This window comes from Hypanus sabinus, chromosome 28 (assembly GCF_030144855.1).
Source record: "Hypanus sabinus isolate sHypSab1 chromosome 28, sHypSab1.hap1, whole genome shotgun sequence".
NCBI lineage: Eukaryota > Metazoa > Chordata > Chondrichthyes > Myliobatiformes > Dasyatidae > Hypanus > Hypanus sabinus.
In genome coordinates, this window is record NC_082733.1 from 11,300,354 (window position 1) to 11,327,442 (window position 27,089).

At 45.0% G+C, this 27,089-nt stretch overlaps 1 protein-coding gene across 2 annotated transcripts in view; it reads right to left on the bottom strand.

Moving 5' to 3' along the window:
• adamts17 (ADAM metallopeptidase with thrombospondin type 1 motif, 17) overlaps window positions 1–27,089 on the bottom strand; it is a 460,607-nt gene that overhangs the window by 383,055 nt on the left and 50,463 nt on the right. For both annotated transcript variants that reach the window (XM_059952603.1, XM_059952604.1), the window contains exons 5-6: window positions 21,753–21,836; window positions 20,409–20,563 (exon numbers count right to left, since the gene is read on the bottom strand). In XM_059952603.1, coding sequence (XP_059808586.1) covers window positions 20,409–20,563; window positions 21,753–21,836 — 239 coding nt within the window. The remainder of the gene's footprint in view (window positions 1–20,408; window positions 20,564–21,752; window positions 21,837–27,089) is intronic.

Sequence of the window (27,089 nt, forward strand, 5' to 3'; positions counted from 1 at the left end):
ACAATGTTGGGCCCTTGAAGAATGAAGTGGGTGAAATTGTTATGGGAAACAGAGAAATGGCAGAAGAATTTAATGAGTACTTTAGATCTGTTTTCACTAAGGAAGACACAAGCAATCTCCCAGATGTACGGATGGGCCAAGGACATAGGGTAACAGAGGAAATGAAACAGATTGACATTAGGAAGGAAACGGTGATGAGAAGACTGATGGGACTGAAGGCTGACAAATCCCCAGGTCCAGATGGTCTGCATCCTAAAGGAGGTGGCCCTGGAAATTGCAGATGCATTGGTAATCATTTTCCAATGTTCCTTAGATTCAGGATCAGTTTCTGAGGATTGGAGAATGGCTAATATTATCCCACTTTTTAAGAAAGGAGGGAGGGAGAAAACAGAGAACTATCGACCTGTCAGCCTAACATCGGTAGTGGGAAAGATGCTAGAGTCCATTATTAGGGATGAAATAGTGGCATATCTAGATAACAGTGAGAGGATTGGGCTGAGCCAGCATGGATTTACCAAGGGTAAACCATGCTTGACTCATCTGTTGGAGTTTTTTGCAGATGTAACCAGGAAGTTAGACGGGGGAGATCCAGTGGATGTAGTGTACCTCAATTTTCAGAAGGCAACTGATAAGGTCCCACATAGAAGATTGGTGAGTAAAATCAAAGCTCAGGGCATCAGGGGGAAGGCATTGACATAGATAGAAAACTGGTTGGCAGATAGAAAGCAAAGGGTAGCGGTGAATGGGTGTTTCTCGGAATGGCAGGTGGTGACTACTGGGGTGCCACAGGGCTCGGTATTAGGACCACAACTGTTTACCATTTACGTTAACGATTTGGATGAAGGCATAAAAATAACATCAACAAATTTGCTGATGATACTAAGCTGGGTGGCAGTGTGACATGTGATGAGGATGTTAGGAGAATTCAGGGTGACTTGGATAGGCTGGGTGAGTGGGCAGATACTTGGCAGATGACGTTTAATGTGAATAAGTGTGAGGTTATCCACTTTGGGAGTAAGAACAGGAAGGCAGTTATTATCTGAACGGTGTAGGGTTGGGTAAGGGAGAAATACAAAGAAATCTAGGAGTCCTTGTTCATCAGTCACTGAAGGTGAATGAGCAAGTGCAGCAGGCAGTGAAGAAGGCTAATGGAATGTTGGCCTTTATTACAAAGGGAATTGAGCAAGGAAATCCTTTTGCATTTGTACAGAGCCCTGGTGAGACCACACCTGGAGTATTGTGTACAGTTTTGGTCTCCAGGGTTAAGGAAGGACATCTTGGCTGTAGAGGAAGTGCAGCGTAGATTCACGAGATTAATTCCTGGGATGTCTGGACTGTCTTACGCAGAGAGGTTAGAGAGACTGGGCTTGTGCACGTTGGAATTAAGGAGATTGAGAGGGGATCTGATTGAAACATATAAGATTATTAAGGGATTGGACAAGATAGAGGCAGGAAATATGTTCCAGATGCTGAGAGAGTCCAGTACCAGAGGGCATGGTTTGAGAATAAGGGGTAGATCATTTAGGACAGAGTTAAGGAAAAACTTCTCCCAGAGTTGTGGGGGTGTGGAATGCACTGCCTCAGAAGGTAGTGGAGGCCAATTCTCTGGATGCTTTCAAGAAGGAGCTAGATAGGTATCTTATGGATAGGGGAATCAAGGGATATGGGGACAAGGCAGGAACCGGGTATTGATGGTAATTGATCAGCCATGATCTCAAAATGGTGGTGCAGGCTCAAGGGGCCGAATGGTCTACTTCTGCACCTATTGTCTATTGAATTTGTTTTGTTTTATTCTCTACAGATCCTGTTGGCATTTCCATTAGATTTGGATACCTATCGAGCTAACAAAAATTTCCAGTAACAATGACACTGGATATCCATTGAATGTGAAGCATGCATGGCGGCTCAATATAAGCCGCAGTCCCAATGTGGTCTCTATCCTTGTACTCACCATCCCCACCATTCAATTCACTATCTCCTGAAGAATTCCCATAAGCATAATGCGCATTACTTTCCAACTCTACCTTGGAGACAACGTAGCCAATGTCACCAACTTAATGCAGCATACCAGTGGTAAACAACAGTAAGGTACAGAACTCCTTCCAGATGGGTCAGAATCAAAGCAACACACACAAAATGCCAGAGGAACTCAGCAGGCCAGGCAACATCTATGGAGAAGAGTCAACATTTTGGGCCAAGGAGTTGACATTTAGTTAACAGAAGAACTTGAACTGTGAGTAATGATGGGGAATTACCATTTGATGAGATTGGGCAGCAGTTAAAGCTGCTGCTCACAGCCCCAGCAACCATGGCTTGGATTCTGACCTCCAGTGGTGTTCTAGTAAGTTAACTAGCTGTTATAAATCACCATAATTACCCTAGAGCATTGAAATAGGAAAAGCAATGTAAGCAGAATTGATGTGCATGCAATTTGCAGGGGTTACCTGGAAAGCAGAGAGAGAAATGGGACTGTTGGGATAAGCTGGTGTGAAATGAATGGCCTTCTGTGCTACAGGAAGATTAATTAAATTTTAATTTTTTCACAAATTCGGTCTGTTTTATTTACAGGCTGCACACTAAAGCCAAAGGCAGTCAACCTGCTTTTGTGGAAATGCCCATGGAGAAATACATTTCTTACCCATGGGGCACCAGACCCAAGAAAGGGCAGGAAAAACTGGAGGGACAAAAGCACGCTGAACTGTGTCAAGCATCACTGGAAATCCAGAGTGAAAACAAATAGACAGAAAAGCAGAAATAAAACTGTCAAATGCTGAAAATCTAAAGTTACAGAAAATGCTGAAAGCACTCAGGTCAGGCAGTAACTATGGAGAAAAACAGTTAACATCTCAGGTTGAAGAATTAGCAAAAGTGACACAAATATTCAGCGAGCAATATATCCCATGGACCGAATTCAATGTGAAATATTGACCTTCTCTGTCCACTCTTGCTGAGACTCCCCAACATGTGCTTTGATTTCAGAAATTGACATTGTAATTAGGCTATGGAATGAGCCCAAGCAACTAACAACCTGAAAGTTCCACCTGGAAATATCCCATGAATACTGAGCCCCTGGGTAGAAACCCCTTTCTTCATCTTCTCTCTGGTCTTTCATCCAGTAACTTCCTCTGCACCCTTGCTTCTGAGCCCTTCCACAGGTCCAGCTGTCCCTCAGCCTACTCCATTTCAGCAATAACTCCAGCCTACCCCGTCAAATCTCCACCACCGGCAACATCCTCTCTCTCTCCCCCCTGTGCAGTCACATCTTTCCTGTCATGTGGTGACCAGAACATTACACAACTTTCAGCCTTTCAGTGTTGTAACCAGCTCTATTATAAACACCCCTACTCAAGTTCCATGCCTCTTTTATTAAAGAGAAGCATCTTGTCTCTCTTTAGATCTCTGATCTAATTCCTATGTTCAAGGATCTATGGCCATTAAAGGTCATTTGGTTCCACCACACCATCTCCCATACATTCCCTAGGCTTATGTCCTTAAACTCATTACCTCAGACTTAATAGATTAACTTCCATTTGCAACTTCTCTGCCTAATTGACCAGACTATCCCTGAGGCTTTCTTCCTCATTGTTGACCCACAAGGCCAATTGCTTCATATGCAAAGCCACCTGCATTTAAATACAAGCATTCATCTTCTATGTTGCTCCGGAATTCAGGAGGACACGCTTCCATTCCTGCTTTGAACTCCAAATCTTCCAGGACTTGTCTGTCAGGTGGTTAGATTGTTTGAAAGATGGTACTTCCTTTTATCATTTACATATACTTTGCCCCTCCAAATCCCAATCCCCTGATAAACATAGAAACCCTTTAACTTCACTGAATTAAATCTCATCTACTGCAGACATGATAAATATGTCTACCAACTGTGGCTCAGTACAGGGTCATCAGCATTGTGACTATACCTCAGTGTAGTTCATAGGGAACATGACAATAACATCAGTGTGATCATCTAAATACTCAAAGCAGATGAATTAGTTATCCTCAAAATTACCAGTCAAAACCAGAGTTCAAAAAGATTTGGGCCTTGTGGAAAAGCCATCAGAAAGGCTAATGGGATGTTGGCCTTTACCTCAATATCCAAAGGGAGGTCATGACGTATTTCTTGCAGCATCAGTCACATGCTTTCTGTTTTAACCAATGTACTTCAAGCAAGAATAAGCAGCCTTGGGAGAAGCACACTACAACTACACTAGTACAATGCCTCAGGGATTCTGGAGATAAACCGCAAATCCGTTGAATTAATTTTGCTTGTATTTATCATCTGCTGGGATGGAAATCAAGATCAAAGAGACATGATCAGACAGCATCTCACTCAGGAAATACATTTCAAAGAACAGTGGGAATTTGGGAAGACTCATGCCCAAAGCCCAGGGATGCTCCAGACCACTGGTGCTTTGGAGACTGGGTCAACAGACACTAGGGGTTAGAGATTTGAGGGGGAAGCAAAAGTAGGAATTGTTGATATGAAGATCAGCAGAGATCTGCTTATATGGAACAATGATACAAGGAGTTGAATGAATTCCTGCTGTTCCTTCCAAAACCACTATCATCCCAAAAGTTCAGCCCATAATACAGGTCCAAACTCTCCTGTCCTGCATTCTGTGATCTTGCACCTGTGATCCAGCAGATATTAAATTCATGCTACTGACCCACAATTTAAAATTAACTAAGATCTGTACTGATCTACAGCTAAATCACCAGCATTGCTTTTGCCATTTTAGCTAATAGCATTTGTAACTCAGACTTACGGTTGTAGACAATTCTCAGAACCTTATACTAAATCCCCTCCTTTACTCCCTGTATACCCATGACTAAGTCGCCACCCACAGCTCTAATCTAATTAACTTTGCCAATAACACTACATTGAATAGCCTAATTTCAAACAATAACGAGGTGGCCTACAGGGAAGAAGTAATCTCTCTGACACAGTAGTGTCAAGAAACTAACTTCTCTCTGAATGTCGCAAAAACAAAGGAGTGTGACGACCCATTTCCTGGCACATCCGAACCGGCTCACAATTAGCCAGCGTTCCGTCTAAGGGAGATAGCCTACGGGGGTTTGCGAGCACAGAGCTTTGGAGCTTCTGCGCCATGGGGGGCAGGTTGAGGGAGGCTTAAAAGCAAGGCTGGGTATTTCGAATAAAGTTTTTTTTCGACTGCAGTTACCAACTCCGTGTCGTAATTTTAGTGCTGCATGTTGCACACCGCTACAATTGGTGACCCCGTCGGTCCAAACGATTTTTGGACCAGAAATGACCGACGGCGCCTCTGTTCATGCAGTTTCGTTGAAACTGCCGGGTTTCTGGACACAGCGATCGAACCTATGGTCCCAGCAAGCTGAAGCCCAATTCCACGTTCGCCAGATCACCTCAAAAGCCACCCGCTACTACTATGTGGTGAGCTCCCTCGACCAGGACACAGCAGCCCAGGTCGCGGAGTTCGTACAGTCGCCCCCGGCAGACGGCAAGTACACGGAATTCAAAGCCCTGCTCCTCAGGACTTTCGGACTCTCACAGCGCGAGCGGGCTGCCCATTTACTGCACCTGGATGGCTTGGGCGACAGACCTCCTTCAGCTTTAATGAATGAGATGTTGTCTCTGGCCGACGGACACACACCCTGCCTCATGTTTGAGCAGGCATTCCTGGAGCAGCTGCCCGAGGACATACGCCTGCTGCTGTCCGACGCGGATTTCAGTGACCCCCGGAAGGTGGCAGCCTGGGCAGACTTGCTGTGGAACGCCAAAAAGGTGAGCGGGGCATCCATCGCACAGATCACTCAGCCACGCTCCCAGCAGCAAACCAGTCCAGGCCCGACCGCAGAGCCCGCCAACCCCAGGGGCGGGGGTGGGGGGCCCAACGAACACTGGTGCTTCTACCACCAGCAGTGGGGCGCAGAAGCCTGCCATTGTCACTCGCCCTGCAAGTTCCCGGGAAACGCCAGGGCCAGCCACCGCTGATGGCTACGGCGGCTGGCCATCAGGATAGCCTCCTGTATGTGTGGGACAGAAGGTCGGGACGCCGGTTTTTGGTCGACACCGGTGCCGAGATCAGCGCTTTACCTCCAACAAGTTACGACACCTGCAGCAGGGCACCGGGTCCCCCCTGAGGGCCGCGAACGGCAGCACAGTAAGGACCTATGGCACCCGTACGGTGCAGCTACAGTTCGGCTCCAGCCAGTTCACGTGGGACTTCACACTGGCCGCCGTAGCCCAACCGCTTCTGGGTGCGGATTTTTTGCGGGCTCACAGCCTACTGGTCGACCTGCCCAGGAAGAGACTGGTACACGCCGAGACCTTTCAGACATTCTCCCTGGGTGCAGCCCAGTTGCCAGCCCCTCACCTCAGCTCCATCACGCTGTCCGACAACGACTTCACCAGGGTCCTGGAGGATTTCCCATCGGTTCTGGCACTGCAGTTCACAGCGGCCATGCCCCGACACCACATCCCGACCCAGGGACCACCCCTCCACGCCCACGCTCGGCGGCTTCCCCCGGACAAGCTCCGACTGGCGAAGGAGGAGTTCAAGAGGATGGAGGAATTGGGGATCATCCGGTGGTCCGACAGCCCATGGGCCTCCCCCCTGCACATGGTGCCCAAAGCGACAGGAGGCTGGAGACCGGTGCGGCGACTACCGCAGGCTGAACGAGGCTACCACACTGGACCGCTATCCTGTGCCGCACATTCAGGACTTTGCAGCAAACCTGCACGGCGCACGGATCTTCTCCAAGGTAGACCTCGTCCGAGGGTACCATCAAATCCCGATGCATCCTGACGACATCCCCAAAACGGCTCTCATCACCCCGTTTGGCCTTTGAGTTCCTCCTCATGCCGTTCGGCCTGAAGAATGCCACACAGACGTTCCTGCGGTTAATGGACGCGGTGGGACGGGACCAGGACTTCGTGTTCGTCTATTTGGATGACATCCTCATAGCCAGCAGCAGTCGTCAGGAGCATCTGTCCCGCCTCCGTCAACTCTGCGCCCGACTGAGTGAGTACGGTCTAACAATCAACCCCGCCAGATGCCAGTTCGGACTCGATACCATTGACTTCCTAGGCCACAGGATTACTAAAGACGGGGCAACCCCTCTGCCCGCTAAGGTAGATGCAGTCCGCCACTTCCCCCGACCCACCACGATCAAAGGCCTTCAGGAATTCGTAGGTATGGTCAATTTCTACCACCGTTTCCTCCCTTCAGCTGCCCGGATCATGCGCCCCCTGTTCGCCCTGTTGTCGGGTCCGGGCAAGGACATTACCCGGGATGAGGAGTCCGCCGCCGCTTTCGTTCAAACGAAGGAAGCTTTGGCGAATGCCGCGATGTTAGTACATCCCAGAATGGATGCCCTCACAGTGGACGCATCTAACACGGCAGTCGGTGGGGTGCTGGAGCAACTCATCGCAGGTCGCTGGCAACCCCTGGCGTTTTTCAGCAAACACCTGCGGCCACCCGAGCTCAAGTACAGTGCTTTCGACTGAGAACTGTTGGCGCTCTACCTGGCAATCCGGCATTTCAGGTACTTCTTAGAAGGTAGGCCCTTCACCGCGTTCACGGACCACAAACCGCTTACCTTTGCGTTTACGAAAGCGTCCAACCCCTGGTCGTCCCGCCAGCAACTCCACCTGTCCTACATCTCTGAATACACGACGGATGTCCGGCACGTCTCAGGTAAGGACAATGTCATGGCGGATACGCTCTCTCACCCTACCGTTCATGCCCTTTCCCAAGGAGTAGACTTTGAGGCACTGGCAGAGGCACAGCAGGCAGATGAGGAGATTCCGAGTTACAGAACCGCAGTCTCCGGTTTGCAGCTCCAGGACCTCCCCATAGGCCCAGGTGAGAGGACCCTACTCTGTGACGTCACCACCGGCCAGCCCCGTCCCGTCGTCCCGGCACCTTGGCGGCAACACATTTTCGACTCCATTCATAACTTGGTGCATCACTCCATCCGGACAACTGTCCAGATGGTTTCCAGCAGGTTCGTTTGGCACGGACTCCACAAGCAGGTCAGTGAATGGGCCAAAACGTTTATGCTCTGCCAGACAGCCAAGGTGCAGCGGCACACCAAAACCCCACCGCAACAGTTCCACCCCGTCCACCGGCGTTTCAACCACATTCATGTGGATATCGTGGGCCCCCTGCCAGTGTCGCGAGGAGCGCGGCACCTCCTGACTATCGTGGACCGGTTCACAAGATGGCCAGAGGCGGTCCCGCTCACCGACACCACCTCCGAATCTTGCGCCCGGGCACTGATCGCCACCTGGATATCTCGCTTTGGTGTGTCGGCCCACATTACCTCCGACAGAGGCGCCCAGTTCACCTCCAGCCTGTGGTCAGCTATGGCCAGGCTTTTGGGGACTCAGCTGCACCACACCACTGCCTACCACCCACAGTCGAACGGGTTAGTGGAGCGTTTCCACCGTCACCTGAAGTCAGCTCTCATGGCCCGCCTGCGAGGAGCTAACTGGGTGGACGAATTTCCCTGGGTCCTACTCAGCATCCGCACGGCGCCCAAAGACGATCTGCACGCCTCATCGGCCGAGTTGGTGTACGGCGCGCCCCTGATCGTCCCCGGGGAGTTCATACCAGCCCCAAGGGGGCAAGAGGAAGAACCCGCAGCAGTCCTGGGCAGACTACGCGAGAAGCTCGGTAACCTGGCCCCCATACCCACTTCGCAGCTTGGGCAGAACCCGACCTGCGTACCCAAAGACCTGCAGAACTGTAAGTTTGTGTTTGTACGAAGGGGCGGGCATCGGCCACCACTACAGCGGCCCTACGAGGGGCCATTTACGTTGATCAGGAACAACGGGTCCACGTTCGTGCTGGACGTTGGGGGGAGAGAGGAGGTTTTCACGGTGGACCGACTCAAACCGGCCCGTGTGGACCTGGCGCAACCGGTCGAGTTTCCGGCACCGCGGCGCCGAGGCCGACCTCCCAAACAGGTTCCGGCCCAGACTGTGGACATTGGGGGGTGTATCGCCGGTTCTGGGGGGGGTTATGTGGCGACCCATTTCCTGGCACATCCGAACTGGCTCACAATTAGCCAGCGTTCCGGCTGGGAGATAGCCTGCGGGGATTTGTGAGCACAGAACTTTGGAGCCTCTGCGCCACGGAGGGGCAGGTTGAGGGAGGCTTAAAAGCAAGGCTGGGTATTTCGAATAAAGTTTTTCTTCGACTGCAGTTACCGACTCCGTGTCGTAATTTCGCGCTGCATGTAGCACACCGCTACAGGAGCTGGTTGTGGATTACAGGAGGAATGGAGACTGGCTAACCCTTATTGACATCAACGGTTCTGGAGTTGAGAGGGTAAACAACTTCAAGTTCCTCAGCATCCACATATAACCATATAACAGGCCATCTCGGCCCTTCTAGTCATGCTGACACTTACACTCACCTAGTCCCCGTGGCAGCACTCTGCCCATAATCCTCCATTCCTTTCCTGTCCATATACCTATCCAATTTTACCTTAAATGACAATACCGAACCTGCCTCTACCACTTTTACTGGAAGCTCATTCCACACAGCTACCACTGAGTAAAGAGATTCCCCCTCATGTTACCCTTAAACTTTTGCCCCCTAACTCTCAAATCATGTCCTCTTCTTTGAATCTCCCCTACTCTCAATGGAAAAAGCCTATTCACATCAACTCGATCTATCCCCCTCATTATTTTAAATACCTCTATCAAGTCCCCCCGTCAACCTTCTATGCTCCAAAGAATAAAGACCTAACTTGTTCAACCTTCCCCTGTAACTTAGGTGCTGAAACCCAGGTAACATTCTGGTAAATCTTCTCTGTACTCTCTCTATTTTGTTGATATCTTTCCTATAATTCGGTGACCAGAACTGTACATAATCACCAAGGGCCGACATGGTTTGTACACAGACACGAGGAAATCTGCAGATGCTGGAATTTCAAGCAACACACAAAATGCTGGTGAAACGCAGCAGGCCAGGCAGTATCTATAGGAAGAAGTACAGTCGACGTTTCGGACCAAGACCCTTCGTCAGAACCAACTGAAAGAAGAGATAGTAAGAGATTTGAAAATGGGAGGACGAGGGGGAGATCTGAAATGATAGGAGAAGACAGGAGAGGAAGGGATGAAGCTAAAAGCCGAAAAGTTGATTGGAAAAAGGGATACAGAGCTGGAGAAGGGAGAGGATCATGGGACAGGAGGCCTAGGGAGAAAGAAAGGGGGAGGGGAGCACCAGAGGGAAATGGAGAGCAGGCAAAGAATGATTGTGGGAGAGAGAGGGAAAAGAGAAAAGATAGATAAATAAGGGATAGGGTAAGAAGGGGAGGGGCATTAACAGAAGTTAGAGAAATCAATGTTCATGCCATCAGGTTGGAGGCTACCTAGACAGAATATAAGGTATTGTTCCTCCAGCCTGAGTGTGGCTTCATCTTGACAGTAGAGGAGGCCATGGATAGACATATCAGAATGGGAATGGGAGGTGGAATTAAAATGTGTGGCCACTGGGAGATCCTGCTTTCTCTGGCGAACAGAGCATAGGTGTTCAGCGAAATGGTCTCCCAGTCTGCCTCGGGTCTCAGCAATATATAAAAGGCCACACCGGGAGCACCGGACACAGTATACCACAACAGCCGACTCACAGGTGAAGTGTTGCCTCACCTGGAAGGACTGTCTGGGGCCCTGAATGGTGGTGAGGGAGGGAACGTAAGGGCAGGTGTAGCACTTGTTCCACTTACAAGGATAAGTGCCGGCAGGGAGATCAGTGGGAAGGGATGGGAGGAGATAAATGGACAAGGGAATCACGTAGAGTGATCCCTGCGGAAAGCAGAAGGGGAGGTGGGGAGGGAAAGATGTGCTTGGTGGTGGGATCCCATTGGAGGTGGTGGAAGTTACGGAGAATTATGTTGGACCCAGAGGCTGGTGGGATAGTAGGTGAGGACAAGGGGAAGCCTATCCCTAGTGGAGTGGCAGGAGGATGGGGTGAAATCAGATATGCGGGAAATGGGAGAGATGCATTTGAGAGCAGAGTTGATGGTGGAGGAAGGGAAGCCCCTTTCTTTAAAAAAAAGGAAAACATCTCCTCCGTCCCGGAATGAAAAGCTTCATCCTGAGAGAAGATGTGGCGGAGACGGAGGAATTGCGAGAAGGGGATGGCATTTTTGCAAGAGACAGGGTGGGAAGAGGAATAGTCTAGGAAGCTGTGAGAGTCCGTAGGCTTATAGTAGATATCAGTAGATAAGCCGTCTCCAGAGATAGAGACAGAAAGATCATGAAAGGGGAGGGAGGTGTCAGAAAAGGACCAGGTAAATTTGAGGGCAGGGTGAAAGTTGGAGGGAAAGTTAATGAAATCAACGAGCTCAGCATGCATGCAGGAAGCAGTGCCAATGCAGTAGTCAATGTAGCGAAGGAAAAGTGAGGGCCTGATATCAGTATAGGTTTGGAACATGGACTGTTCCACAAAGCCAACAAAAGGGCAGACATAGCTGGGACCCATACAGGTGCCTATGGCTACACCTTTAGATTGGAGGAAGTGGGAGGAGCCAAGGGAGAAATTATTAAGAGTAAGGACTAATTCCGCTAGACGGAGGAGAGTGGTGGTAGAGAGTAACTGGTTAGGTCTGGAATCCAAACAGAAGCGGTGAGCTTTGAGACCTTCCTGGTGAGGGATGGCGGTATATAGGGACTGGACATCCATGGTGAAAATAAGACGGTGGGGTTTAGGGAAATTAAAATCATTGAAAAAATTTGAAGTGTGAGAAGTGTCACGAACATAGGTGGGAAGGGATTAAACAAGGGGGGATAAAACAGTATCGAGGTATGTAGAAATGAGTTTGGTGGGGCAGGATCAAGCTGAGACAATAGGTCTACCTGGACAGGCAGGTTGGTGGATCTTGGGTAGGAGATAGAAACGGGAAATGCGGGGTGTGGGAACTATGAGGTTGGTGGCAGTGGATGGGAGATCCCCAGAGCTGATAAAGTTGGTGATGGTGTGGGAGACAATGGCCTGGAGCTCCTCAGTAGGGTCATGATTGAGGGGTAAATAGAGGAGACATCAGCGAGTTGTCGCTGTGCCTCAGCAAGGTAGAGGTCAGTACGCCAGACTACAACAATGCCCCCTTCTTAACAGCTGGTTTTATAGTAAGGTTGGGATTGGTGCAGAGCGAGTGGAGAGTAGAGCATTCGGAAGGAGCGAGGGTGGAATTGGAACAAGGTGTGTTGAAGTCGAGACCATATATAACATATAACCATATAACAATCACAGCACAGAAACAGGCCATCTCGGCCCTCCTGGTCCATGCCGAACTCTTAATCTCACCTAGTCCCACCTACCCGCACTCAGCCCATAACCCTCCACTCCTTTCCTGTCCATATACCTATCCAATTTTACCTTAAATGACACAACTGAACTGGCCTCTACTACTTCTACAGGAAGCTCATTCCACACAGCTATCACTCTCTGAGTAAAGAAATACCCCCTCATGTTTCCCTTAAACTTTTGCCCCCTAACTCTCAAATCATGTCCTCTCGTTTGAATCTCCTCTACTCTCAATGGAAACAGCCTATTCACGTCAACTCTATCTATCCCTCCCAAAATTTTAAATACCTCGATCAAATCCCCCCTCAACCTTCTACGCTCAACGAATAGAGACCTAACTTGTTCAACCCTTCTCTGTAACTTAAGTGCTGAAACCCAGGTAACATCCTAGTAAATCATCTCTGCACTGTCTCTAATCTATTGATATCTTTCCTATAGTTCGGTGACCAGAACTGTACACAATATTCCAAATTTGGCCTTACCAATGCCTTGTACAATTTCAACATTACATCCCAACTTCTGTACTCAATGCTCTGATTTATAAAGGCCAGCGTTCCAAAAGCCTTCTTCACCACCCTATCTACATGAGACTCCACCTTCAGGGAACTATGCACTGTTATTCCTAGATCTCTCTGTTCCACTGCATTCCTCAATGCCCTACCATTTACCCTGTATGTTCTATTTGGATTATTCCTGCCAAAATGTAGAACCTCACACTTCTCAGCATTAAACTCCATCTGCCAACGTTCTTCTAACCGGCATAAATCTCCCTGCAAGCTTAGTATCATTGGCATACTTGCTAATCCAATTTACCACCCCATCATCCAGATCATTTATGTATATTACAAACAACACTGGGCCCAAAACAGATCCCTGAGGCACCCCGCTAGTCACCGGCCTCCATCCCGATAAACAATTATCCACCACTACTCTCTGGTATCTCCCATCTAGCCACTGTTGAATCCATTTTATTACTCCAGCATTAATACCTAACGACTGAACCTTCTTAACTAACCTTCCATGTGGAACTTTGTCAAAGGCTTTGCTGAAGTCCATATAGACTACATCCACTACCTTACCCTCGTCAACATTCCTCGTAACTTCTTCAAAAAATTCAATAAGGTTTGTCAAACATGACCTTCCACGCACATATCCATGCTGGCTACTCCCTAATCAGATCCTGTCTATCCAGATAATTATAAATACTATCTCTAAGAATACTTTCCATTAATTTACCCACCACTGATGTCAAACTGACAGGTCTATAATTGCTAGGCTTACTTCTAGAACCCTTTTTAAACAATGGAACCACATGAGCAATACGCCAATCCTCCGGCACAATCCCTGTTTCTGATGACATCTGAAAGATCTCCGGCAGAGCTCCTGCCATCTCTACACAAACTTCCCTCAAGGTCCTGGGGAAAATCCCGTCAGGACCCAGAGATTTATCCACTTTTAACTTTCTTAAAAGCACCAGTACTTCCACCTCTTTAATTGTCATAGGTTCCATAACTTCCTTACTTGTTTCCCACACCTTACACAATTCAATATCCTTCTCCTTAGTGAATACCAAAGAGAAGAAATCGTTCAAAATCTCTCCCATCTTCCTTGGCTCCACACATAGCTGACCACCCTGATTCTCTAAGGGACCAATTTTATCCCTTGCTATCCTCTTGCTTTTAATATAACTGTAGAAACCTTTCGGATTTACTTTCACCTTATTTGCCAAACCAACCTCGTATCTTCTTTTAGCTTTTCTAAACTCTTTCTTAAGATTCCTTTTACATTCTTTATATTCCTCAAGCAATTCCTTTACTCCTTGCTGCCTATATCTATTGTAGACATCCCTCTTTTTCCGAACCAAGTTTCTAATATCCCTTGAAAACCATGGTGCTTTCAAACCTTTAACCTTTCCTTTCAACCTAACTGTTGATGTCCTGTCGGCAGTTAACGATAAAGAGGTCCACAGCAGGCAGAAGATCAGAGTGAGGTGTCCATGAAGAGGAGGAGGGTTGAAGATGGAAGAAGAGGTCATCAGTGGAGTTGTGAGAGTCCTTGCCAAAGTAGGCTCAAAGATGGAGCCAGTGGAAGAAGAGTTCAGTGTCATGGTGCACACAGAACTTGCTGAGGTGTGGGCGAAAGGGAACAAAGGTAAGGCCCTTACTGAGGATAGAGCGCTCTGCCTCAGAGAGTTGAAGGTTGGAGGGGATGGTAAAGGCCCAGAATGGGTGAAAGCTGGGATCAGAGGGGAGAGGGAGGCTGGTAGTGTCAGTGCAGAGGGGAGGGTTGGGGTGAGAGGAAGATGGAGCCTCAGAGCCCAGGAGCTGACGATGGGTTTTGAGGGAGAGGGGATTGCAGAGTGGTGGTGGGGGAAGGGGGAGACAGGATTCACAATAGCAACACGTGAAGACCCAGCCTGGAGTTCAAGGCTGGAGTTGCAGTTGGAGGGTGCACAATCACTTTGAAGTTGGCTGTACACACCAGCTGTGTGGTGAAAAAGGCACAACAGTGCCTCTTTTACCATAGATGTTTGAGGAAGTTTGGTATGAGCCCCCAAATCCTAAGAACTTTCTACAGGGACACAATTGAGAGCATCCTGACTGGCTGCATAACTGCCTGGTATGGGAACTGCACTGCCCTTAATCTCAGGTTTCTGCAGAGAGTGGTGCTGATAGCCCAGCACATCTGTAGTTGTGAACTTCGCATGATTCAGGACATTTACAAAGACAGGTGTAAAAAAAAAAGGGCACAAAGGATCATTGGGGATCCAAGCCACCCCAACCACAATCTATTCCAGCTGCTGCTGTCTGGGAAGCTGTACCGCTGCATGAAAGCCAGGACTAACAGGCTCCAGGACACCAGGCCATCAGACTGATTAACTCATGCTGACTTGAGTGTATTTCTGTGTTACATTAACTGCTCTATTTATTATAAATTACTGTGATTGAACATTTAGATGGAGACGTAACAAAGATTTTACTCATGTAAACTCATGTATGTGAAGGATGTAAGAAATAAAGTCAATTCAATTCAATGTAATCCCAGGAATATGGATACTTAAAAAGAACTGCTTTTCCGTTCAGAGGACAATGATCAAAGTTTCTGTGGTATACATTTCCAATGATCAAACCCAGTCAAGTCCACAGAGTTTCAACTTGTGCCATTGTTACACTGGAGAACAGTTCTCTGGCTTGCCACTGAGGTGGCTTGGCAATTCCAGAATCTGCTGACTACCAATCTCGGCAGCTCTTCTATAGGGAATTCAATTCTGGGTTGGAATCCAACTTTGGTTTCGCAAATGTATGATAGAACTGCACAGGACTATTCCCCATTATTATAAGAGAGGGGGAAATTGTGGGGTGAGTGACCAGAAAAGGTACTGTCTGTGTTTGAGATGGTAAAGCCTATCAATGTTTCACAAAAATTTTCAGATTTCTGTGAAGATGGGCAAGTTACAATATTCATTAATTAGCACATAACTGGAATACTGCATTCAGTTCCAGTTACCAAATGAAGGCCCTATATTGCTAAACTTTAAAAGCCTAGGTAGAGTGGACACAAAGAGGATGTTTCCAATAGTGGGGAAAGTCTAGGACCAGATGGCACAGTCTCAATAGAAGGACATGGCTTTAGAAAAGAGATGGAGAAATCTGTTTAGCCAGAGGGTGGCGAATCTGTGGAATTCATCACCACAGGCAGCAATGGAGGCCAAGTCATTGGGTCTATTTTAAGCAAAGCCAGACAGTAAGGTGCTAAGAAAGAAGATAGAGCAAAGTCAATGAATTGAATGGCTTAATTAGACTGCTGTGCCTTATGGACTTATTACAGCATTTGCAGATTTACCCAAATGGTTTTGGAGATTAGAGGTTGGGGATTCCTGAGAGAAGCCAGAGTAGCTCTCCTTCGAGTAAAGGAGGTTGTGAGGAGATTTGATAGATGATCATGACAGGTTTTCCCAATAGCAAATGCATCAAGAAACAGGAAGCAAAGTGAGGGGCAAAAAGCACTGAAAGAAAAGGTTCTTTTGATTGGTGTGGAGATGATCTGGAGCCCACTGTGAGAGTAGTAGAAATGGGATTGTATAGGCAGGAGAGAAAATCATTTGCAAGGCTACAGAGAGAGGGTCTGATGAGCTGCCTCCCCTTTTGGACCAGTTCTGAGATTTTATTTCACCATCCAGATTATATTCACAACTGAACAATGAAGGGGCTTTGAGGAACGGAAATGCCATTCCCACTGTGGAATGTTATTGGACACCCAGTACTTCACAATAATTGTTCACGGCAGGTGAAGTGTCCAGCCTTAGTTACAAATTTATGCCAGTCCTTCTGAGTCAGTTTACTTTACTTTATTGTCACCAAACAATTGGTACTAGAGCATACAATCACCACAGTGATATTTGATTCTGCAATTCGTGCTCCCTGAAGTACAAATCAAAATATAATAAAAATTTAAATTATAAATCATAATTAGAAAATAGAAAAGGGAAAGTAAGGTAGTGCAAGTCAGGTCCGGATATTTGGAAGGTACGGCCCAGATCTGGGTCAGGATCCGTTCAGCAGTCTTATCACAGTTGGAAGGAAGCTGCTCCCAAATCTGGCCGTATGAATCTTCATGCTCCTGAACCTTCTCCCAGAGGGAAGAGGGACAAAAAGTGTGTTGACTGGGTGGGTCGTGTCCTTGATTATCCTGGCAGCACTGCTCCGACAGCGTGTGGTGTAAAGTGAGTCCAAGGATGGAAGATTGGTTTGTGTGATGTGCTGGGCTGTGTTCACTATCTTCTGCAGCTTCTTCCGGTCCTGGACAGGACAACTTCCATACCAGGTTGTGATGCACCCTAGAAGAATGCTTTCTACGGTGCATCTATAAAAATTAGTGAGTGTTTTAGGGGACAGGCCAAATTTCTTCAGCTTTCTCAGGAAGTAAAGGCGTTGGGGGCCTTCTTGGCAGTGGACTCTGCTTGGTTAGACCAGGTCAGGTCATTTGTGATATTCACCCCAAGGAACTTAATGCTTCTGACCTGTTCCACCTGCGCACCACCGATGTAGATGGGTTCATGCAGTCCGCTACTCCTTCTGAAGTCAACAACCAATTCCTTCGTCTTGCTGACATTGAGGGATAGGTTATTTGTCTTCATGCCACCAGGTTCTTAATTTCCTCTCTGTACTCAGACTCATCATTACCCAAGATACAGCCTACAATTGTGGTGTCATCAGCAAACTTATATATTGAGTTCAATGGAAGCTTGGCTACACAATCATGGGTGTACAGTGAGTACAGCAGGGGCTGAGTACACAGCCTTGTGGGGCACCGGTGCTCAGAGTGATTGTAGAGGAGAGCTTGTCCACTATTTTTACAGCCTGGGTCCTGTCTGTGAGGAAGTTGAAGATCCAGCTGCAGATCTGAGTGCTAAGACCCAGGTTCCAGAGCTTAGGAATCAGTTTATTTGGAATGATGGTATTAAAGGCAGAGCTGTAGTCAATGAAAAGGAGCCTTACATATGCGTCTTTATTCTCCAGGTGTTCTAAGGAGGAATGTAGTGCCAGAGAGTGGCATCTGCCATTGACCTGCTGCTCCGGTAGGAAAATTGCAAAGAGTCGAGGTTGACCAGTAGGTTATGGTTGATTTGTGCTATGCTCAACATGGGCATGAAAGTCTTGTACCCACCAGTAATAGTGATAACAATTTCACCTTTTAAATGGGCTAGACTTAGGTCTTCTTATAAATTTTTAAAAATTGCCCTAATAATTAGAGACCAGTTTTGGACTTACCAAAAGTTACAATGCCAGAGGTGAAACAAGATAGGCTTAGAAGGAGCCCGAACTGTCTTAACTGATGTTCTCGCAGTCTTAGCACAAAGAAAGCCTCTTTGCCTCAACTTGTTATTAAATCATGGGAGCCAAGACTAGGATTTCCATATATGCAATCTATACTAATGGCATTCATTGAGAGGCTGAGTGTTAATAGAATTCTCAAATACCCCCACCTCAATTCAATTTGTCATTGCTCAGTACAGTTTAATTATCTGTGCCACATGATGACACGTCAATCAGAGTGAACTACGGACAACCATCCATTAGTACATCCACGCTGCATGTGCTTGTGTTGGGACTGGGCCTGCACACTGGCCTGTTACCCCTAGGAAGTAATGTATTGTTGGTTCAATTGGCAAGTTAGTGGGAACAAACTACTTTGGGAAATATTAACATGAAATATTCTGCTTTCAAAAGGGCAAAGCATTCTCCTTTACCACAGCACCAGACTTATAATTAGCAATTTCGTACCAGAAAGGGACCAGCTTTACACAGCAGGATATCCATTCAAACTGATTAAAGACAATGAAGTGTCCCTCTTGTGCTTTACAGGGGAAGAAAATAAACAGGAACTTTAAAAATAAGAATAGTGTGATGTTAAACTTACATAACCAGCAAATAATATAATGAACTCACAATATGAGCACTTCATCTGTCTTGCAATTAGCTTCATTAGAAACAGCTGTGACTGAGGATTGTACAGAGGCCTTCTGTGCTCTTGGGTCAGACCAACAAGTCTTGAAATTTGGCTAATCCACTTGCATTCTTTAAGTATCCTGGTAATTTAGGAGTGAGTTATGACATATGATCCTTGACTCAAGAGATTAATTTTGTTTCCCTTTTCACAGGTGTAGACGGTTTCCGGCATTTGCTGTCTTACTTCAGATTTTCAGCACCTGCAGTTCTTTTTTTTTTTCCCATTTCTGATAATTTAGGTGGTGACAGAGAGAAAATGACTAATGCACCAATTATTCATATCCATCAAAGTCTCCCACTGCCTATCATGGCTGGCTTATTCATTACCTACAGTATTACACTTCGTTTGATTTTTTTTAAGACATCTCTGGGAAAAGGGAAACATCTAGCATATCCCAAAACTACTATTCTTCTTGTTTTACGACAGTTGGCACCCAGCTTAATGGTGCATTACCGCCACCTTCTGCTCCGGAGTGTGGATCAGACAATAGACTTGCACTCTAAATCCCTTCACCCATTCACACACCCACCCTAATCTACACTTCATCCTTCCTTCTTTGGCCATCCTAGTAACCTATTCCTGTTTATCCATCATATCCTATAAAAAAAACCCTGTATCCCTTAGGAAAGCTAAAAGTACCCTGACCTGTGCCCTCTCACCCATGCCTAATAACCCTTTTAATGTGAATTTCTGCACCCCCAATGCCCTTAGATTAATTCTCAACATCTCTCTCTGTATCCCATACTTCCTGCAACTAAGAATTACATGTTCTACTGACTCCTCTTCCTGACATTCCTCACACAAACCTGTCTGGTGTTTCCCTATCATTTTCAATGTTTGGTTTTGTGCACAGTGCCCCAGCCTTAACCTAGTCCACACAGTTTCCTCTCTTCTGTACCCACTGCCTACCCTAGTACCTGTAACCCAAAACTCGAGGACACATAACTGAAAACTGCTTCAAGCACAACAACTACTCACGATAGGGCCAACAGTTCTAGAGGAACTAATCCACCATTTCACATTGATTGTGCTGAACAGAAGCTATGGAGTGGATACCAAGTGCACAGTGTGTGAAATGCAGGCTGTGGTATTCACTCCTCTAACTATTACTCAACACTATTCAACTTTAAAAAAAAACAATGCTTGTACAGATATTTTTACTAAGCCAAAATTACATAAATGCAGCTGCTAAAAATTTGAAATAAAAACAGAAAATGCTTGAGTTACTCAGGTAAGGCAGCATCCGTGGGAAGAGAAACAGGTAATATTTCTAATTGAAAGGTCTGACAAAGGGTCTTTACACAAAACATTAACTCTGTTCCACTTCTGTATGTGTGACCTCATCTGCTGAGTATGTCTCACATCACATTGAAGACCAGATAATACAAATGCAAATTTGTGTTTGACATATTCAAAGCCATTATTAGTTCTTTGGTATTTACCAAGGGTTTGATCAGCTCAAGAATCTACCCAGAATCTAGAACCCACTCTGGATACATCTACTCCCCAACCTTTGATCAAGCATGAACTCAAGATGAGGACTGGTAACCATCAGCTGAAGGAAAACAAAAAGTCCTGAGCACCACAAAACCAGAGCAGTACCTTGTGACGAATACAGCAGCATCCACAGCTGGATAGTCGTCTCTCCCACCGGGCAACTGGTTATTCCCCAGGTATCGTGCTGCAAACTCTCTGTGCTGCCAATGGCAGAAGCTCTCCAGTGACTTCTCTCCATGGTGACCAATCGACAGCTGCTCCTGTGAACAGGTTTCCAAAACACATTGTGCAAATGAAACAAATTCATAAGCTGCCTACGGTTAAAATAACACTGCCACATTACTGAAGACAACTTAGTAAGGACCATCAGAAGCCAGTCACATAGACCATTGGTTTCTTATGGTCTTGCCCCCAACACCCCTCTTCTCTCAGTGATCGTTTGAGCACCTTTCAATGCTGAGGGGTGATTTGAAATGGACAGTTAACCTCGCAATTAATGTCATTGGGATATGGAAAGAAACCAGGGCTCTATCAAGATATCTTCAAGCAATGGTGCCTCAGAAAAGCGGCATCCATTAAGGGCCCCGATCACCCAGGACATGCCCACATCTCATTGTTACTATCAGGAAGAAGATACAGAAGCCTGAAGTATATACATTTACTGTAATTGGTATTTTTTCATTCCATGTTATCACATATTGCATTGTACCACTGTTGCTGCTGCTGCCAAGTTAACAAATTTCACAACATATGCCAATGATAATAAACCTGATTCTGATTCTGCCGTGGAAACCTAATTATTTGGCCAGAGGGAAAATATACAAACCCTATACACAGCATCAGAAGCATCAGATAAGACTTAGGGAACTTGCACTAAAGGCTGCCTTTCAGCCCCACAGCTTGTTTCAGAACAGCAATATGCTGGCATTTTAATATATCGGTTCACCAAGTGGAGTCGAGAATATTGTCACGGTCACAAATATGGTATAAGTACAATGAAAGACTTGCTCATAACAGCACAGGCAAAACAGAATAAAAATTAAACATAAATACACCAAGACAGTGAAGAGAGAAAGAAAAACACTGGAAAAAAAAGACACGAGTGCAAAAATGTGTTGCAGTTGAAAGCGGAATGGTTAAGATGTGGATTGATGTGCTATGAAAACGTTCATGATACTTGAACCGATTCTCATAGATTAGAAAAACTCAGTAAAGTATACCGAAGCCAACCATTGAGCAAGTTTGATAGAGGTCGGTCATGTGACTGAGTTGCAGCTGTGATTAATAGCTTAAGCTGTACTGGGTGAAATCCAGAAGTGCATATTGTTCACCGTTATTCAACATAACAGAGGCAGAGTGTGACTGGTGACTGGTGTTTAGACACAGAACTAAATGACCACTGAAAAGGTCCAAAGAGCTGTACAGCCTCCTGGCTCCTACCTCACTTACCGGACGGTTGTGAAGCAAAACTAGTTTGGTGACTCGAATATTGATCTTAATTCCCAGACTGTGATGCTGAAACATGTTGTATACCTGCCAAACAAAATAAAACTGTTAGCCGTTGGAATAACTTAAAAAGCTGCATACTGTCCAAAGTTGGCTATGAAACCCGGCACTGCCCATATTTTACAATGAGCTTATTTTGTACTTTTAAATGTCACATGGGAGAGTGAAGTGGAAAGAGACCGAGATCAATCAACTTTCCCCCACCTTCAATTGCCTGTCCAAGTATCATATCATGTTAACAACTCCTTTAAACCCACTCACAAACTCCTAAAGAAAGCTGTAGCTATTGGAACCCATGTGGGATCACACTAGTCTTTCCTCTGTCTGGGATAAGTGCAACAGTATTGGTTTCAATCCTACTCCGGTCCCATCACTAGTCCTTATTTGGTCCTTTGACTACGCTGCCTCCTGCACCCATGCAGAACTTCAAAGCTTCACCAACTTTGTTGCTAATTCCCATCTTGTTGTCTCTTCCCCAGCTCTGGAACCCGGAGAGAACCTTTGCTCTCACTGCTAAAGTCCATGGTTATTTGCAAGTTGTTTGATTTCTAACTCTTCCTGGAGAGTCTGAAGAAAGGTTAACCCTGTTTCTCCCACTACAGATACTATGCTATCAGCTAACTTGCTTTTCTTTCAGGGATAAAACTTTCCTCGAATTAATAGATTTAAGATGGGTTGTGCAACTGTTCTGTCAGAGGTGGTACATTTCAACAAAACATCGCAAACTACTTGAGGGAGGGCGGTGGTGGGAAGGAGGGTGAGATGATAGATGGTGGAGTGAGGGTCATTGCTACATGACACCAGCGCTGGAGGAATGCAGAAATGAAGGAAGATTGGATTGCCAAGTTCGAGGTGCTGAGAGAAAATGAGAATGGCACGTCTCTACAGTGTATGCAACAGAAGAGCAAATCAAACGATAACCTTAAAGTACCCTGCCCATACTCCTGGGCAGTGGATAGGCAGAAACAGAACTTAGATGGCTGTGGATGTCGCCTACAGAAATGCACCAAATGTCTGACCAAGAAATGGCAGGAGCAAGTAACCAAATAGCAAAACTAAATGCTCCCAGTGCTAATAGCAAACTAGTGAGCCTTTGAGATGACCATGTATAGACACTGAATCAATAATAAATTCTGCCAACTCACAACATTGGCTCATTTCAACTTCAGCTATTATTTTTGTAATAAGTATTTCACACTCTATAAACTGATTCCAATTGGGTTTTGCTGCTCTCAACTCAAATTATTATCCTTCCCCCCCCCCCAATCATTTCTAATTCTGCAGCATTATTAGAAAAACTTTCTCACATTAATCTTCCTTTAGCTGACTCACTGCCAAAATGCCTAAGCTGCTTGTAGTGAGGATGATTAATAAAAATATACTTAATGCACAGCTGGAGTTATGGATCAGTTCATTTTAATCGATAAAGAGAACTGCAAAATTTTCACTAATTTGACATTTCGACTTCTGATTGTGCAGTTACGCAGCACCATTAGTTGTTCTAACCGGAAGGTACACATTATGATCAGAGACAAGGGTGATACGGTGCAGGGCAATTCTATGTCTTCACAGCCTGTGTACTTATGGTAACAGTGCCTCCCTTGAATATTAACAACCTACTGTACCTTGTATACATGCCTCTACATTTTCAAAATCAATTAAAATCAATTTCCTTTACATGTAGATGAGCATAAAAGATTTGATGCTGTCCTTCTCAAGGCAGGAGACTCACATTTCTGCACAGTAGTGTTTCCTAGGCATTGCCATGAACAGGGGAAACTTCAAAATAACTCTTCTTGAAACCTCCTCCTTCTAAAGAAGTTGCAAGAATAAACTTGCTCATAGCATATAGTATCAATCTAGAGCAGAGTTGTAAGTCAAGCAACATCTATGGAGGGAAATGGTCATATCAAGATGTTTCAAGAGGAGAACAACTGAAACCTAAGGAAATGGCTCAAAACATGGTAGATTAATCTCTGTAGAGAGCTGTGGAGCACTGCAGCATAGAAACAAGCTATTTTGCCCATCTAGTCCATTCTGAACTGCTATTCTGCCTAAACCCATTGACCTGCACCTAAACCACAGCTCTCCAAATCATGTCCTTATCCAAACTTCTCTTAAATGTTGCAATCATACCCACTGCTTCTGCTGGCAGCTCATTCCATAGTTGTATGATCCCCTGATGAAGTCATTCCCCTCCTCAGGTTTCACCTTTTACCCATAACCTATGACCTCTACTTCTTGTCTCACCCAATCTCAGTGGGAAAAGTTTGCTAATACTTGCCCGATCTATACTCCAGAGTGATTCAATTGGATATAAGATTCCATGGATTAATGTAAGCACACGGTTAAGTATGTTATGGCAAAAGGGAACAGTACTTACCCAGGAACCAAGCTTATAAAAAAATAAAGAATAAAAACAAAGAGACCATGCTAGAATTTCACAGGTCAAATCTCAGCTGAAGTAATGGGAAAACTGAGCACCAGACTTAATGAACACCACCAAAACCTGCAGAGATGCTCTGTGTTCTTTAAAGATGTAATGCAGAAAATGAACTTGGTAATTATAAAGTGGAAAAATTATAACTATTCTCCTTGGAATAGAAATGTAGAAGATTTTGTAGTAGTCACTTAATGAACCCTTACCCAGAGATTGACAATTCAAAGATCGAAATTAACAATGTTAGCCAGTTGCAGCAATCATGTTGAGCTAAGTGAATTAATGATATAAATAGATATCAATGGATATGATCTAATAGTCATTTGAGCAGCTTTCCTTGACCTTTTTGCCCTGGAGAAACCCTTGAAATAATTGTCAGGGAAACCCTGCATAAACATTATTATTGTATACCTACAGCTCTATGCTAGCATGATCGGTAATTTGTAGATTCAATAATCCAAAATTAATTATCAATGCTCTTTTGCATAATGAAGTTTTAACCAATCTTTCTTGGTGGGGGGAACAGGTAGTCATGATTAGTTTAATTTCAAGAAAAGTAACCTTTCTTTCCCTTTCATAAATTTTTAAAGTTCTTAAGGCAAACATAATAAATATCTGTTAAAGTGGTGCCTTAAGCCAAAAAAAGGATTCAATTTTTCTAAAGGTAGGCTCGGTAAGTTTAATTTACATAAAGATTGCAAGTTGATTTTAATTAATGCTACTTACAACATGAAAATTTATTTGTTGAAGCAGTGTGTTGTGATAATGTCAGGATTTTCTCTTTTTAAAAAGAGAAACAAAACCTCTCATGGGGCACCATCAGTAGAGATGCCAACACAGTTCCTCCTAGACAGACCTTTTGTTTCCAGATATGAAAACCAAACATTAAATATATCTTGGCCTTTGCTTGTTTCGGGCACCTCTTTGCAACAAAAAAAGTCTTCTTGAATTTCACAAATTTCACAAATCTTACAAATGCAACAACATGACGTTTATTGGTGAAATCTGTTGAATCATCAATCCAGATAGAGAAGCTGTTGTTTTTTTAGTTTATTACACAAACCCTCTTCAGCATCATGTGACGTGTCATCAATACATCGACTTATCACACTGATAGTGAAACCTTTTCAATTTCTCATACTGTATCTTGTCCTAGTATTTTACACGCCGGCATTATTAGGTTCTCATCAACTATGACCTTTCCTTTTCTGGGTAACAAGTTCTGCTACTACATATCTTGCTTCGTGACTCATTTTACTGGCTGTGACTTTATTAACAAAAGCATTACTCCATTTGTTTTCAGATTCCAATGGCCGCTAGGAATAATCAGCAATTTTACATGTCATATGGCTGTGATTTATAGTTAAGTGTCTTTTCAATTTTACTGGAGCCATTGCTACATCTATAAATTGTTTGCTATAGACTAGGCACAATGGAATAGGACATCTTGGTTCACTATAAAATCCATTGATAAGTCGCTTTCATTGTAAAAACAGGCTGTATAAGAAGAACGTCATAACAAGAATGGCATAATAGATAACTAAATGAGAAAACTGCAAAAAAATACAAAAATTTCACATACAATTCACTTCACACCTGCACAATCCACCTTTTACAACAACATTTACAACAACAGCAAGCCAGCAGCTGAGTTGCGGTGCATAAAAATTTCTTCTTTAGAATGAAAATTTCCCTCCAATTTTCTACTACACCAGTAGAGTTTGTTCACTCCTATAAGTCAGTCAGTCAGCAGCATGCAAGGAGCAGTTAGGGAAGGTCACTCAAGAGGGAGAGGCTGACATCACAGCCAAGTTGGGCGAGTCCATTCAATGGTCGGAAAACGCATTTCACTCATCAGCCTACCGTCCTCCCCTCCGTGCAATACAGCACTCAGCAATTATCAACAGCCTCCCCATTTCACGTCAAAAACTGAAAATGGGCCCAACCAAATAAACACAGTCCTACTGCGCACTACCATACTGGACTGGGAGACCTCTAACAAAATTGCTATTGAAGCTCCTTGATCACTGTCCACCATTGCGAACGCTATCATTGTGCACTGCACAAAGTTCAGAAAACAATGTTTTTCTTAAATCACCATCTCTTGCTGAACCCTGGTTGATAAACCCTGCACAAGAGACACATTTGCAAAGTGCCTAAAGCTGGAAATAAAATAATTATAAATTTTCTCAAAATGTATTATTAAATTATTAATAAGTAATAAACCAAGGAAATAATGGCTATGGTAGATTGGGAAATTTGAAGGTAAAACGATACACAATGACTACCTTTTACAAAATTAATACATAGTTTTACCATTTTTTTTACAAGGCAAAAGAAAAACCCAGATCAAATGTGGGCCAGAGGGTAACAAACCATTGAAGTTCCCAATCAAGAGCTATGAAGGATACACCATAGATAATATTCAAAAATGCCTCTATAAGTCCATCTTGAAAGGAAACTAGGATTAGGGCAAGAACATTACATCAAGACTAAAAACAGGCATGGTCTTTGTGAATGGAGGACCAGACTGATTGGGTTGAATAGACCAACCGTGCAACAGAGAACGAAACAGTCCATTACTGCTGCAACAAGACCAAGGTAACTTTAATGCTTGGGCTGATTAAGTGGCAAGTAACATTCATTCCCCCAAAGTACTGGCAATGACCACCTCAATTAAGAAAGTCTAAATAGATACCTTGATCTCAAACAGCATCGCTGGAGATGCTCGAGACAATGACAAATTTGAAATGGACCCTTCAATTAAACACTTTGGCTATAAAAAGGATTAAAGTTGGATATCCTGTGACCTAGTCATCCAGATCTTTTTCTACCATCTT